This window comes from Silurus meridionalis, chromosome 13, assembly GCF_014805685.1.
Source record: "Silurus meridionalis isolate SWU-2019-XX chromosome 13, ASM1480568v1, whole genome shotgun sequence".
Classification (NCBI taxonomy): domain Eukaryota; kingdom Metazoa; phylum Chordata; class Actinopteri; order Siluriformes; family Siluridae; genus Silurus; species Silurus meridionalis.
The window spans coordinates 21,723,146-21,737,776 of record NC_060896.1 but is presented as its reverse complement, the minus strand read 5'-3'; the positions used below and the strand labels follow the sequence as shown (position 1 = coordinate 21,737,776).

Below are 14,631 nucleotides of genomic sequence, written 5' to 3'. Positions count from 1 at the left end.
GAAGTCATTCCTGACAAAGGTGTGAGTGCCGATCAGTGCTGAGGGGCATTAGCAAATGCACACAATGTGGTGACAAATAAGGGAAAACCCCAGCAGTCAGGGTACTTTTAGCATATGAGCTGTTCTCCTTCACTGGCTTGTACTTCCTGTCTGGGATGACCATTTAAGGAAAAAACAAAATCCGACATACTGGACTAGCAACATTGATGCTTAGTCCCAGTTTGCTTGTGGACATCTGTGCTCATTTAGCCATGGTAATGTCAGGTACTGAGGCTTGAGGTCCAGTCAATGTTTCAATTCATCCCAAAACTGTTCGGTAGGGATGAGGTGAGCCCTCTATAGCAGACCCCTCAAGATCCTCCAGTCCAACTCACGCGGGAACAGGTTTGTGTCTCCTAGTTCAAGTGAAGGGAACACAATTAAATTGCATCTAAGTACATCCTATTAAATTGTTTGTAGAAGAAGGACATAAGGCTGATAAGTGAGATTCCCAATGCTTTTGTCAATATTGTAGGTTTTATTATGATTCTGCCTATTCTTCCAAAAATAATTTATCAATGATGAATTTATCATGAGACATGACAGAATAACTGATTTATTTCCACATTTCAGATAAATCACTCAGGTTGTATGTGTGTGCGAATAAAATGTATTAAAATAACAAATGTCAGTGATATTTTTCAAATTAATTTACAGTATTATATTATTATACACATCATGCCAATAAACCTGCATGAACTTACATCACCTCCGAATGCCAAAAAACCCTGACACTAGAGACCCTGTAAAAAAAATCTCCTTAACATATAAGAGACGAATCAGTTTATGAAGAACATCCATCGTACATATGCCTTATTAGACATATCAGAATAAGCATGCAAAAGTAATCATTGCAGCCAGCACTACTCTCAAAGCTGCCAGTATAGATCATTTATCAACTATTTCTGACTAATCAGATTTTAGAAATCAACAGGCACAACAGCTTCATGACCAGTGCCCAGATAATGAGTTAAACCTCTTCCACCTGAGTCCATATCTGTCTTCCAGGTAAAGCTAGAAATCAATTCATTATTTTAACAAGCCCCTAAATTAACGTATTATTGACAGAAAGATTTCAATGCTCTTGCACTGTAGGGGAGTGGTAGCTCTGTGGTTAAGATGCAGGATTTATGATCAGAAGGAAATTTCCACTGCTGGGCCCTTGAGCAAGGCCCTTAACCAACTGAGAGACTGTAGGTTGGTCTGGAACTGAGTGCCTAACAAACGACATTAATGTAAATGCACTTTATGCATCAGCACTGAATGCTTACACTGGCAATGTAACTCGTTAATGTAAATGACTGAATGAAAACATAATTCAGGGAAACTAGGGGTGTAATGGTACACATATTTGTACCAAAATCTTTTGGTTCAGGGCTTTCTGTTTGTACACGTGCAATACCGAATGCAATCCTTTTAAAGTGCGGAACATAGATTAAATCTGCGAATGCATAGCGCTAGCATTAGCTGCTAATCAGGAAGTGGCTAGCAGCTAAAACAAGTGCTTTAGATTCTTTAGCGTTTTATGTCTAGCTTTAAGAATTTCGCTTAAAAGGAGAAAATCCTGCCAATTCACATATTGAGGGAGTGAATGAATAAAGGATGGAAGGAATGAAGACATTTGTTAAAGTATGATGAAATAAGTAGAGCAGTTTAGTAGAACATGTCTTTAGAAAATCTAATATTAATTTGTAAAACACACACACACACACACACACACACACACACACACACACACACACACACACACACACACACACAAGCAAGCAATTTTGTTTTGCATTTCTTCCTCTTAACCGTACCGAAATTCTACCAAACCGTGATTTAAAGACCGAAGTACGTACCAATCCGTGGACCCCTACTTATTACTCTATTTTATTACAGCCTAACCAATAGGAATGTAGCAATTATGCTTATTTATACATTCATATATTTAGTAGCTTCCAAATTGGTGACTACTGAGAAATAAGAAATAAAAAGTGAGCAAGATTTCTCAGGCATTTAGTTTTTCCAACTTGATTGAATATGATTCTACCTTTACATAAAACATGACATTTCAGCCAGAAATTTCAGCTATTAAGTTAAACAGTCAATAAATATACTAAACAAAGGGAGAAAAAAACACCGGCACTGATAAGTAATTCTGCTGTCAGACAACAGAGGGAGCTCTAAATACTGTAACCAGACTGCCTGTACACTTCCTCTACAGTGCAAGAGAGGTGTAGAAAAATAACAGAACAAAAGAGAGCAATGCAGCAAACCAGAAAAGGGAAAACAATGTGAGAAGGAACAAAAATTTATTAAATAAACCTAAAACAGTCAAAGCTATTTGCTACCCACATTCTTTTTCCCGCCGCATGCTTTTAAACGCAGATAAAACGTGACAATAAAAGACAGCAGGCAGAAAAGATGATGCCTCCTTAGTGACAGAACAGCCGTATCGAACCAACTGGACCAATGAGAAGAAAGGAAGGTGGGCAGAAAGCCTGCATGTGATTTGCCAGCTGGCGGCCCTGAAGCCCTGACTGTTCAGATATCAATAATTCACCGTAGGCTCCTGGTGCTTGGATCGCACTCGCACGGCCCGAGGTCAAACCCTTGTTAGGGAGCGGTGGAGAGGAGAGATCATGTAGCACTTCAGGCATACAGAGAGAACAGCCCCACACCAAAGTCCAGTTTGCTAATGCTTTTAAATGCTCTTTTGCTCATCCAATCATTGCAAGTTACCTTAATGGGAAATCATTCCAGGTTCTCAGTCACATGACAAGATGTGTTTTATATGTGTTTTGAGATTAGCTCATATAACTTCATAAGAGACAAAAAAATACATTTGAGGCAGGGGAGGAAATGGCTGTTTGTACCAGCTATAACGTAAATCATAACAGGAACTTGTAACTATAAACTGATTTTAAAGAAGTTCTTTAATAAATGAAAAATAACAGTTTCTATATTGGTGTGGTATAAGTGAATCGAAAAAATAATTTTTAGGATGTGCTGTTATGGAAAAATAATAAAACAGCAATGTGTTACTGTGTTACTATAACAACCACGCTCATGTCATACGTCAGCACTTTTAGCCAGCTGAACATCAGGAATGATATACGCTTTCAGACCCAAACCAAAATATTCAAAAAACTGAATTATGAAATTGGTTATTGCCTAATTACGAAAATTACAATCCAATTGGCATTTAATTTGATCTTGGTCCAGGGTTGCTTTTGTTTGCTAAAATACGAACGTGAGATGGCCGCATCATTTAATACCTAAATGTTTTTGCATGACAAATAATTGCATTTAACAAATTAAACAAATGTCGGAATTCATGTCTTGTCTTGAAACTTACTTGCACCTTCTGAGTCGTGAAACCTTGATTTATATTCTTGACCTTCAACCAGGCAAATTTCCTAAGACACCAAAAACCTTAACAATATTAATATACAGTAGCTCAGACCAATTATAATACCAATTATAAGACCAATATATATATAGAAATATTATGTCTGCTATTGTAGCAAGACTGAATGAATGGCCTGATATTAGTGATTAGAATTTTTGCCTCTTTTTAGTGTTTTAGATCATTTGACTCAACTGTTTAATAAAGGGACAGCACATGTAGGACGTTTTGGGGGACAAGGTGAGGGAGGAGGGATTGAGATGGTTTGGACATGTGCAGAGGAGGGACATGGGGTATATCGTTAGGAGAATGCTGAGGATGGAGCCACCAGGAAGGAGGAAAAGAGGAAGGCCAAGGAGGAGGTTTATGGATGTGGTGAGGAAGGACATGCAGGTAGTTGGTTTTAAAGAGACAGATGTAGAGGACAGGGGGGTATAGAGACGAATGATCCTCTGTGGTGACCCCTAATTGGAGCAGCCAAAAGAAGAAGATCATTGACTCAAGTCAAGAGTCTACATACAACAACAATCACAGAAAACAGAAAACACAGGGCTAAGGACTATTAATTGTCCTCGCCACATAAAGTGCAACAAAATTAACTGACTTTTTTTAAGCTCCTGACTGGATCCCTTGCGTTTTTATCTTAAATATTTCCCCCAGTCTTCCGACATTTTTTTTTTCCTAACAATGCCCCAAAACCTTCATAGCAAAATAAAATTACTGTAAACCAAGCAAGGCCCTATAAAAATGTGTAAAAAATCCCTGCATTGATGTTAAACCGCCTGCTGTGTTTGTACTTCATTAAGAACATTCATTTCCTTTGGTCCTGATAAATGAGTGTCTCTTGTAACACACTTGACTACATGCAGTATATCTTTGACAAGCAGCAGTGCAGCAGAGTTGAAACTCGAACGCACGTCTCACTATTCATTCTACCAAACAGCTCAGACGCTGAAAAGGTATTTTCCATGGAGCCATTCTGGTTAAATGACAGTGTCGGTAAAGAAGAAAGCACAAAAATAAAAGGATGAAAAAAAATAAGCGATTTGGTGTTTCTAACCATTTTAGGCATATTATCATAGGCTCTTCAACTCCCATCAGGTTCACTGTTTAAATATTGGTTTAAAAAGCAGAAGTCTTCATCAGGTTATGTCTAAGATCTAACTGTCCTCCAGTCAGTCACACAGCCAAGTATGAGAGCAATAGCACTTGTTCAACTTCAGTATGCCAGAAGAAACTCGTACCAATGTACCTCTAGAAACTTTGAGCCAGCAAAATATCCGCAGCAAATATAAGCTGCGACTGGATGTGGCATCATTCGCAAGTGTTAAAATGTAAACCATCTTTTCCTGTATGCATTAAAACCGTGTTGATTTACAAACTTTTAAAGCTGTGTTGTACAGTGCAACACCGATATTACGCGCGTTGTCTTTATTTTGTATTTTCTGAACATTGGCAATGCGAACCTCCTTCTCCAAAAGCTCTCCAGCATTCGCATGCCTTTAAATGCAAATCAGTGGAAGGCAAAGCGTAGTGTGACCGTTCCTTTAATTTCGAATTCACAGATATTGATCATGCCATGAACACTAACGTATTTTCAATTTCACACAAGATTTTTGTCATCAGAGCCCAGCGATCACAACGTCCGTTATTAAGGATGATCTGTCAGACCACAGTACACATTTGCACTGAATACAAATGTGTTTATCGACAATCTAATACAGGAATCATGGGCATCATTAGTGCTTTTTTTTTTACTTGTACATAATAAAATTCCTAAAATCCTTTCATCCCCCAATTAGGAGCATTTTCAAATCCCACTGACCCATGTCCCAAAACTTTGGAGCATGTTACAGGCCTTAATTTAGGCAAATTCTGCACTAAGGCCTTGCAATTCTGTGCTGTCTTTAAAATCTGCATTACCCATGATGCTCAGGCATGATCGCCCATGCACACACACACAGCAATGTTTCATTATGAATTGCAGCTAACATAATCATGGGGTTCAGCAGTCCAGACTGGCAATCAATTTTTTTTTTTTTAAGTATTTTGTAGCCCAGTGAATCCACAATTAAAACAAGATAGTCTTACTAGTTATCCTGAACATTTCCATTATTATTTAATACTGCTTAGCCTGAAAGTTTCAAAAGAATAAGGAATGAAAAACTCACCTCAAATATGTCATTACTGGTGAACTTCCAATGAAATTAATGAAGCCTGATTATGCTATTTTTTTATAGTCTTTACATGGACAAGCAGTTTCATGTGCTATTAATAAGAGTATCAATGTTAATGAAGCATTTTACCAACATACCGTGTGCCAAAGATTCATAAGACAAATAAAATCAATTATTTTTCTGATTCCCGTTTGCGTTTCTGAAGTTTTAAAAACCCAGAATGTTTAATTCAAGCCATATCTACTAGTCTATAAGTCTAGATATGTTTGATTTTTGAAGATCACTTTAGCTTTGCTCCGAACACTCAACTTGCCTTCAAATAGTGTATTTTTTGGCAAGGCCAGACCTCTAAATAACTGAGATATAAGCCTTTCTAAAAAAACATTCCTTTCCTTTTTGACATGAACATATCACAAGACTATCTTAAGTATTCAGAAAAATAGCCCAGTTTGAAGAGGTCAGTGTCAAGATATGCTGCTGGAATGCTCAAATAAAGAAATAGGCGCAGGTTTATTGGTTTGCGTCCCTAAATAAGGACATGTTCTGCTGCTGTCGGTTCACTCATATCCATCACAGCTCTGCGTATACTGGCAAACACTTCACTGACCTGTACAATAGCACAAAAAGCCACTAGTCCTTGTTTTTTGAAAAGCAGAAAAACTGAGCCAAATATGACGCTAGGCAATCCGCGCTGAGTAAGTGGGCAGTATATTATTTTACAAAGCTAAGTGGGCTGAGAGGCAGACAGGCCAGTGACACAGCTGTGTATACAGACTCGTTAAAGCTGACGGGTAAAAGTGAGAAACTTGTTCTCGTGGCTACGAGTCCCTGGAGACACAAAATGCTGGGAAGTGACCCTCAGAGTGTGGGGTAGAACAGAGTGCATACCAGACATGCTTCTCTAACACACACGCACTGAGTCACAGCTTTATCAAGTGCCGTGGTACAAGTTAACCTAATTTCTTAGACAGAATTAAATGCAAGCTCAGAGAAAGCAAAGATTAAGCAGAACCTCTGTGCCTGTCAGTCACAGTAAATTAGGTGTGAACTCTGTGCCTGTCAATCGCATCAAGGAGGCGTGGTTTCTCTTATCTTCTGTGCATGCCACTCCCAGTGAAGGGGTGTGGCTTGTGTGCCTGTCAGCCCCAATGAAGGACATATAGCTTCTGTGCCTACTACTCCCAGTGATGAGGGTGTGGCTATTGTGCCTGTCAGTCATAAAATGGGGGTGGGAGCGTCTATGCCTCTCGGGTTTAACAATTCATTGGAAAAATCTAATCAAAACACCACATACAAAACATGATAACAGTCAAACTGCTAACATTATATCATATCTCTTGACCTGTCTTGCCAATGGACTATACTATACACGGAAACTGAGAAACCTAGAGAGGTATAAGAAACCCGTTCTTTTAAAGCTGCGTCACAATGAGCAAAGTGAGCATGACTCATCACAGAGAGGTGCATGAGGACACAGCTGGAAGGTGGACAGATGCAGATTACATAGCTCGCAGAGAGCACAAACTTTTTGTGGTGAGTGACTGCGTTGCTGGTTATGACCTCAACTTGGCTAAAGAGAAGTCATTCAAATTGCACAAACTACCGGAAGAGCAGCTAAGTGTGAGAAACAAGAAGAACAAAAACAGTTTGAGATGCACTCTGACGCTTGAGTTTTTCAAATGCTTGCTTAAAGCAAAAATGATTATGAATAAATTGATCAAAACAATGTGGAAGGGTGAAATGTATTCAGGCCTTTACACATATAAAATAAAATGTTAAAAATTGAATTAGAAACTTCTTAAATACCTTATATTATTACGCATGTTAGGTATGTTATTAGCAATTGAAAAATCAGATTAATTTAGCCAACTAATGAAATTAAAATATCTGGAGTGTTTTAATGACTTATACTATACTTATTACAATACATCTTTTTAATAACTGTTATATATTAAAAAAAAGTGATAATTTTAGACTAATACAACTTATTACTTTTTAATAAATTGAAAAATGAATTAAAATGCTCCACTAAATTTTTATAAGCATAGCATAAAGCTATTAATAGTTTTTAATCATTATTACATTTTATACTTGATGACTTGGGCTTTGAAATAAAAAAAAAAGAATCTGGTTAAGTACACATTTTTATACTGTATAAGCTAAAACAGTTGGCGAGATTTCAGATCTCACCTTAATACAGTTGGCCAGATCGGTCTGGTAGTATCGGTCTTGATGTGCGTTGGCCGCCGCGAGCGTAAGAAGGTATTCGTTTCTGGCGTGTGTGGCTTTGGAGTTGCAATCGCTCCTCTTGGCTTTGAGCTACCACACAAATAAAACATTTTTTTAATCAATACTCAGACTAATTGCATTAAAAATATTAAATCCTTCCCTGAAATTTGCTAACAAGACAGACGGTGATAAAGTGCCAACAAAGTGGTACCTTTAAACATGGGCAAAAATAAAGAAATCATCTTCTACATGAAATACTGTCATTGCAAAGCCATGATAAAGCCAGAGTTATTATGATGTTTTAAAAATGCTATAATCTCCTTAAATCTGATTAGTTAGGTGTATTAATTTCCTGTAACAGCATGCCTCAAACCACACACACACACACACACACACACACACACACACACACACACACACACACAAACAAGTGCATCTCAATAAATTAGAATATCATTAAAAAGTTGATTTATTTTAGTAATTCAATACAAAAAGTGAAACTGGTTTATTATATAGATTCATCACACACAGACATATTATGATATATTTCAAGTCTTTATTTCTTTTAATTTTGATGATTTTGTCTTACAATTAACAATAACCCACCAATTCACTAGCTCCAAAAATTTGAATACTTAATAAGACCAGTCAAAAAAACATTTTTAGTGAATTGTTGGCCTTCTGGAAAGTATGTTCATTTACTGTATATGTACTCAATACTTAGTAGGGGCTTTTTTTGCTTTAATTTCTGCCTCAATTCAGCGTGGCATGGAGGTGATCAGTCTGTGGCACTGCTGCAAAGATGATAAACTATAGATTCTTGATGGGGTTCAGGTCTGGTGAGTTTGCTTGCCAGTCAAGCACACAAACACCATGGTCTTTTTAACTAACTTTCGGTGCTTTTGGAAGTGTGGGCAGCTGCCAAATCCTGCTGGAAAATGAAATCAGCATCTCCATAAAGCTGGTCAGCAGAGGGAAGCATGAAGTGCTCTAAAACATCCTGGTAGAAGGCTGTGCTGACCTTAGACTTGATAAAGCACATTGGACAGACACCAGCAGATGACATGACTTCCCTAAACCAGCACTGACTGACTCAAGCAAGTTGGATTCTGTGCCTCTGCTCTCTTCTTCCAGACTCTTGGACCTTGATTACCAAATGAAATGCAAAATTTTCTTTCCTTTAATCTGAAAAGACGACTTTGGCTCACTTAACAACAGTCTAGTCCTTTTTATCCTTTGCCCAGGTAAGACACCTCTGACGTTGTCTCTGGTTCAGGAATGGATTGACACAAGGAATGCGTCAGTTGTAGCTCATGGATACGTCTGTGTGTGGAGGCTCTTGAAGCACTGACTCCAGCTGCAGTCCACTCTTTGTGAATCCCCCCAAATTGTGGAATGGGCTTCGACTGATTTTTGGGATTTCATTAGCTATAAGCCTTAATTATCACAATTAAAAGAAATAAACACTTGAAATATATCAGTCTGTGTGTTATGAATCTATATAATATACGAGTTTCACCTTTTGTATTGAATTACTAATATAAATAAACTTTTTAATGATATTTTAATTTATTGAGTTGCACCTGTATGTATGTATGTGTGTGTGTGTGTGTGTGTGTGTGTGTGTGTGTGTGTGTGTGTGTGTGTGTATATATATATATATATATATATATATATATATATATATATATATATATATATATATACACACACACACACACACACACACACACACACACACACACACAGTTTAAGGCATGCTGTTACGGGAAATTAAAAACACATTGTGACTAATTAGATTCAAGGAGATCAAGGAGAGTGTCAGTGTTTTGTAGCATGATGTAGCATGGGAATGTCTTCAGGTCAGGGGGCTTAATAATTTTACCATAACAATAACACGAGCATGATTGAACGCATCTCTAAATAAATAACAAGCATGATGTTTTTCCAATAAATAAAATGCCACAGTATTAAGGAACATACCACTTTTGAATGTGTTGTTAATTAAAAGTATTTCACTCGGGTTGCTTTTCAGAAGTAACTCCTCTTGATATCAGGCTACATCTCATCATATTTTATTCCCTACTCATGAAACATGCAGCTGGTGTTTGTGGTAATACATGTGATTTATTTATGACATTTATAGGGCTGTGGCAGCTCAGTGGTTAAATGTATGGCCTTATGATTAAATGATTGTGATGTTAAATTCCTGCACTGGCCATTTTTGACCAAGATTATTTAACTCTGGCTGCTTGAGGAGCACTGTGTCATAGCTGAGCTGGTGCTCTATCAAAGAATTGAACTGCAGTGTACATGTGTGGTGTCGGTATGAGAGTATAAGGTCCAGCAGGGTTATTATAGTACATGCTCACCTTGACACTGGCCTTCTGTAAACTAATCCTGGACTGAAACAGGCCCAGCTTCGACCTGGAAACACACAGCAGACATTAATCAGCTCAGCATTCAGAAACTGTAAATCAAACCCAGGTCTAGACACCACAGCATAAAGACCATCATCCTGTGGGCTTGAAAGAATTCAAGCATCAAACCTGTCTCACCAATAAAGAACGCTTCACAATACAAGGACGAGATTGTTTTGTAAAAGGCAGGAAAAAAGTCATTCTTACTCAGCCTACACTCAAGCCTGTGCAGCAAAGAAAAACAAGGCATTGCAAACTTAACCAAGATTAACAGCTGTACAGACTCTGAACAGGAAACAACACGAATACCAAGGTTCTGTTTAAATTCCAGATCAGATGAAAGTAAAAAGTTTTAATGCCAACGCTGATTGCAGTAAGCACTTACAGTGCATATAAATCCTAAAAAAACACAAATGCTTTTCACGAGGGAATGAATCACCTCTTTTCGAGGTGAGGCTCTAAATGCAGTTGAATAATTTTGAACAAAGCAGCATATTATGACATTACAGAAGATTAGCTAAGGCCTAATCACTATATTAAGGGAAAAAGGCAAAAGACTAATGACTCCTAATTTTGACTCTGAAGCTGAACGCATCAGACAAGTACAATCCTTCCACTTCACTTTATCGCAAGTATAGAATGTGACACAAAGCCCATGGCCAAATCAATACTGACTTTACTAGCCAGCACTAGAAGCTACACAGCTAAGCATCTTTCTTTCACTCTCTCTCTCCTTACTCACCACCGACTATTTAAAATGAGACCGGGGCTTCAATATCTAAGCTGTCATCAAGAAATTTTGTATTGAGACAATAACAGAGAGACAAAGTTGCCTGAAGGGTTTCATTCGATGACAAGCTGACTAAATTACTCTATTGCGTTTTTCTACCAAACACACAGGGGTACACTTGATTTCATATCATTTTTGAGTAGGCAGATGATTGACTAGAAAGGCTCAAAGGTTTGAGACTCATCTACTGCTGGTTTCTAATCGCTGATAAACAGGATGGCTCCAGAGTGGCTTTCATTGCTGATTCGTTATGATCAAGCTGTAAACGGGACAGTTCTGGACCATTAGCTTCAGGGCTTAGACCCCACTGCATATAGAGTACCTACTTGGCCTCGATGTCCACTTTTTCCCGGACGGCTTGGGCCATCTGCTCCAGCTCAAAGTACTTCTTCTTAGACTTTGCCAGGTCCTTCACAGAGTTTTGGAGTTCGGCCTGGATCCGGCCCAACTGCTCGATGCACTGTAGCACAATAACCAATAATTATAACATGCACTATAGTGTTCAGTATGTATATTTTTGTACGAACTGCAAAAATGTTCTGATCTTAACTAAACTAATTGAATTTTGTTACCGATAAGGTCTGTATTTCTTACAGATGGATAACAGAATTACAGAATTATCAAGTATAGATAGAAATGTTTCTCTTGATAGTGCATAGCACAAATAATCAATACCTGGTGGTATTTGATAACATAAATATTACTTTATTATTACTTAAAAAAAATACTGGAGGAATGAACGTCCTTTCTTATTTCTCTCTTGGTTCTTTTTATGCTCCTTCCAATTAATTTCACAGATTAAACTGATTATGTAATACAATGCCAATTTAATATTGAATAAAATCTAATTAATCTTGCTTATTTAATTAGTTAATGCTACTGACAAATTAAAATAATGGAATATATGAGAAATAACTTCGAAGCGTACACCCAAGGGAGTGAGAGCAGTACCTTCTTGAGCTGCTGCTCTTTGAAAAGGCGTACAGTTTTGGCCGGGTCCGAGATCTCGTTCTTGTAATTCTCGCAAATGTAAAGTCGAGTCTGGTTCACCTCCACTGTGCCTTCCAGATACGCCCTCCACACCCCGTACACGTTTCTGAAACACAGGAAGCATCAGTCTGCAATGCGTTTCCACATTCTCGAACAAGGGGAACAATTTGGGCAACAAGCCACAAGTAGTAAGACATATCACAGTATTGGAGAAACAATCATGATTGGAAAAATATATATATATAAAAAAATATCCTTTACATTTTAATTGCTGCTACCCCTTAACAATTTTCAATAATAATTAATAAAATACAGTGCACATGGTGGGATTAACACAGGTGTATAAGTCTCCTTTTACACCACTTAAAGACCCAAGTTTGTCTTCCATTGTTTTTATTTTTGTTTAAGGTCCAAGGTTCATGCAAAGGTTATAGTTTCTTGGTTTCTTTGTGTTTTTTTTTTTTTTTTTGGTTTTGTCTGTTTGCACATGATCAAAATGATCTTCCCTTCAACCTTTGCTCATATTACAGAACAGTGATACTGGCTTCAGTTAAATCCGTGTCCCAGAATATTTTGAAATATATATTAAGGAAGGCAATTATCATAATCTTTCTTTAATTCTTCATTGCAACCAGTGCAAAACTGCACTTTTGTCTTCATTACATTTTAATAAATAAAAAATGGCCATGAAAAATTTGTAAATATAATATACAAAGGATTCATCTTTAAAAAAAAAAAAAAACCTTTTTTATTTTTATTAAATGATCCACTGAAACATACTGAGCTCTGTGGCGGCAGCAAACGTTTCATTTTAAATCAATAGAGGAAATTGAGCTCCAAAGTCGAACTCCAAATGCCGAATTTTTACAGTTTTAATCTTGGGTACTGTAGATGGCAGTGCTGCAGGGCTGATATCATTTAAAAGCTTCTAATGAGCTCTTTTTAACCTTTAATGATTCCTAGTCAAAGCACAGACTCCCCAAGAAAGGAGTTGGTCATGTGAAGAATTTGCTTTCTATATGTTTTATCTCTACGGGATGTACAGATTGGGGACCTCTGGTACTCAAACAGTGCAATCGAATTAGAGGCATAATTAATATATTTATATTATTTATTTTAAATTAAAAATAAAATTAATATGTTATTATTTATATTAAATATAATTAATGCTTAATCGCACTGATGAGACAAAAGAAAAAAATAATTATAATTTTTTAACTGATCGGCATCTATATCTGGAGTGAGGGGGAAATTGCATTGAATTTTTGAAGAATGTCTATTTGCATTTGCTTTTCTAGAACAATGACAATTGGGTGTGCAGTAATTCACCTGTAGTCGTTTCTCTGGTCGTCTGGTTTGATGCCAGGCCAGTCCCTCTTTAGATACTGATTGGCCAGCTTCTGCAAAGCCTGCACAGACACCAAACACAAACGACATGAACAAAAGCAGCGTTAATTGGCCGATCCATTCTGCGATTCATTCTCTCAGCAGGAATCCCGTGCTTGGCAAGAGGAACTGCAGTGCGTCTGAGGGGCCATGTGCGTGTTCTCATGACCCAGTCATTAAATGCCATTTATCATGAATCAAAGAGCTATCAACAACAAAAAGCAGCGACATCAACAAACAATAGCAATGGCAGAAAAGTTACATCATTAGACACACACCCTGCCATACTGTGCCAGTTCATTCTGCATTCTGTGACATACGCTTGAAGTAGTGAGGGGGTGCGTATGTGCGCTTCCATATGGGAAAGAGAGAAGCACAATTACAGTGCCGGACCCTTTTATACCCCACCATCTGACATATGGTCAAACATATTTAAAAAAAAATATTCAGCACAGAACCCCAGCCAGTATGAAGTAAACAGCACTCATACTCACTGCACAAAAATGACACAGTTATGTCGTACCCACCTGCCACATTCCCAGCTCTGAGACAACAGCACTATTGGAACAGTCTCTTTCTTCCTCCCTCTCTCTCTGTCTACCTCAAGTACTCGTCATATATATATAATTATAACCCCACAATATATCTGTGGCTAGATGTTTAGTCCGTTTATAACGTCACATATATTTTACATCGATTAAAGTCAAGTGCCAAACACCACAATGTAAATCCTTGCAGAAACACAGCCACAATCCTCGGTACAATCCTCGCATTCACACCGAGCACCAGTTACCATGGGTATCAGAATCAGGTTTATTGGTCAAATGTGTTGACACACACAATAATTTGGTTCCAGAAATTTGGTTGACTCTCAAAAGTACCAACATAAATAACACTATACATTTAGCTTAGAATATACAAGACAAAACAGACTATACGAGACAATACAGACAAATACGAGTATTAAATGGAAATCATATTTAATACGTATCATATTTAATATTTAAAACATCAGATCAAATATGGAAAATGTAATAAAATATTCTACCCAAGTAATATTCTACCCATTCTACCCATTTTACTTAAGTACAAGTAAAGTTACCAGACTATACTATATTGTATTCTTATCATTCTTTTTTGCTCCCCCTGCATTGTATTTATTTATTCATTTATTGACTCTCTTCCTTACTCAGTAACAGATATGAT

At 37.4% G+C, this 14,631-nt stretch overlaps 1 protein-coding gene across 1 annotated transcript in view; it reads right to left on the bottom strand.

The window, feature by feature from the left end:
- LOC124395533 (F-BAR and double SH3 domains protein 2-like) overlaps window positions 1–14,631 on the bottom strand; it is an 89,664-nt gene that overhangs the window by 25,514 nt on the left and 49,519 nt on the right. The window contains 5 exon segments of the mRNA XM_046864092.1: window positions 7,801–7,929; window positions 10,212–10,266; window positions 11,376–11,509; window positions 12,001–12,145; window positions 13,369–13,448. Coding sequence (XP_046720048.1) covers window positions 7,801–7,929; window positions 10,212–10,266; window positions 11,376–11,509; window positions 12,001–12,145; window positions 13,369–13,448 — 543 coding nt within the window.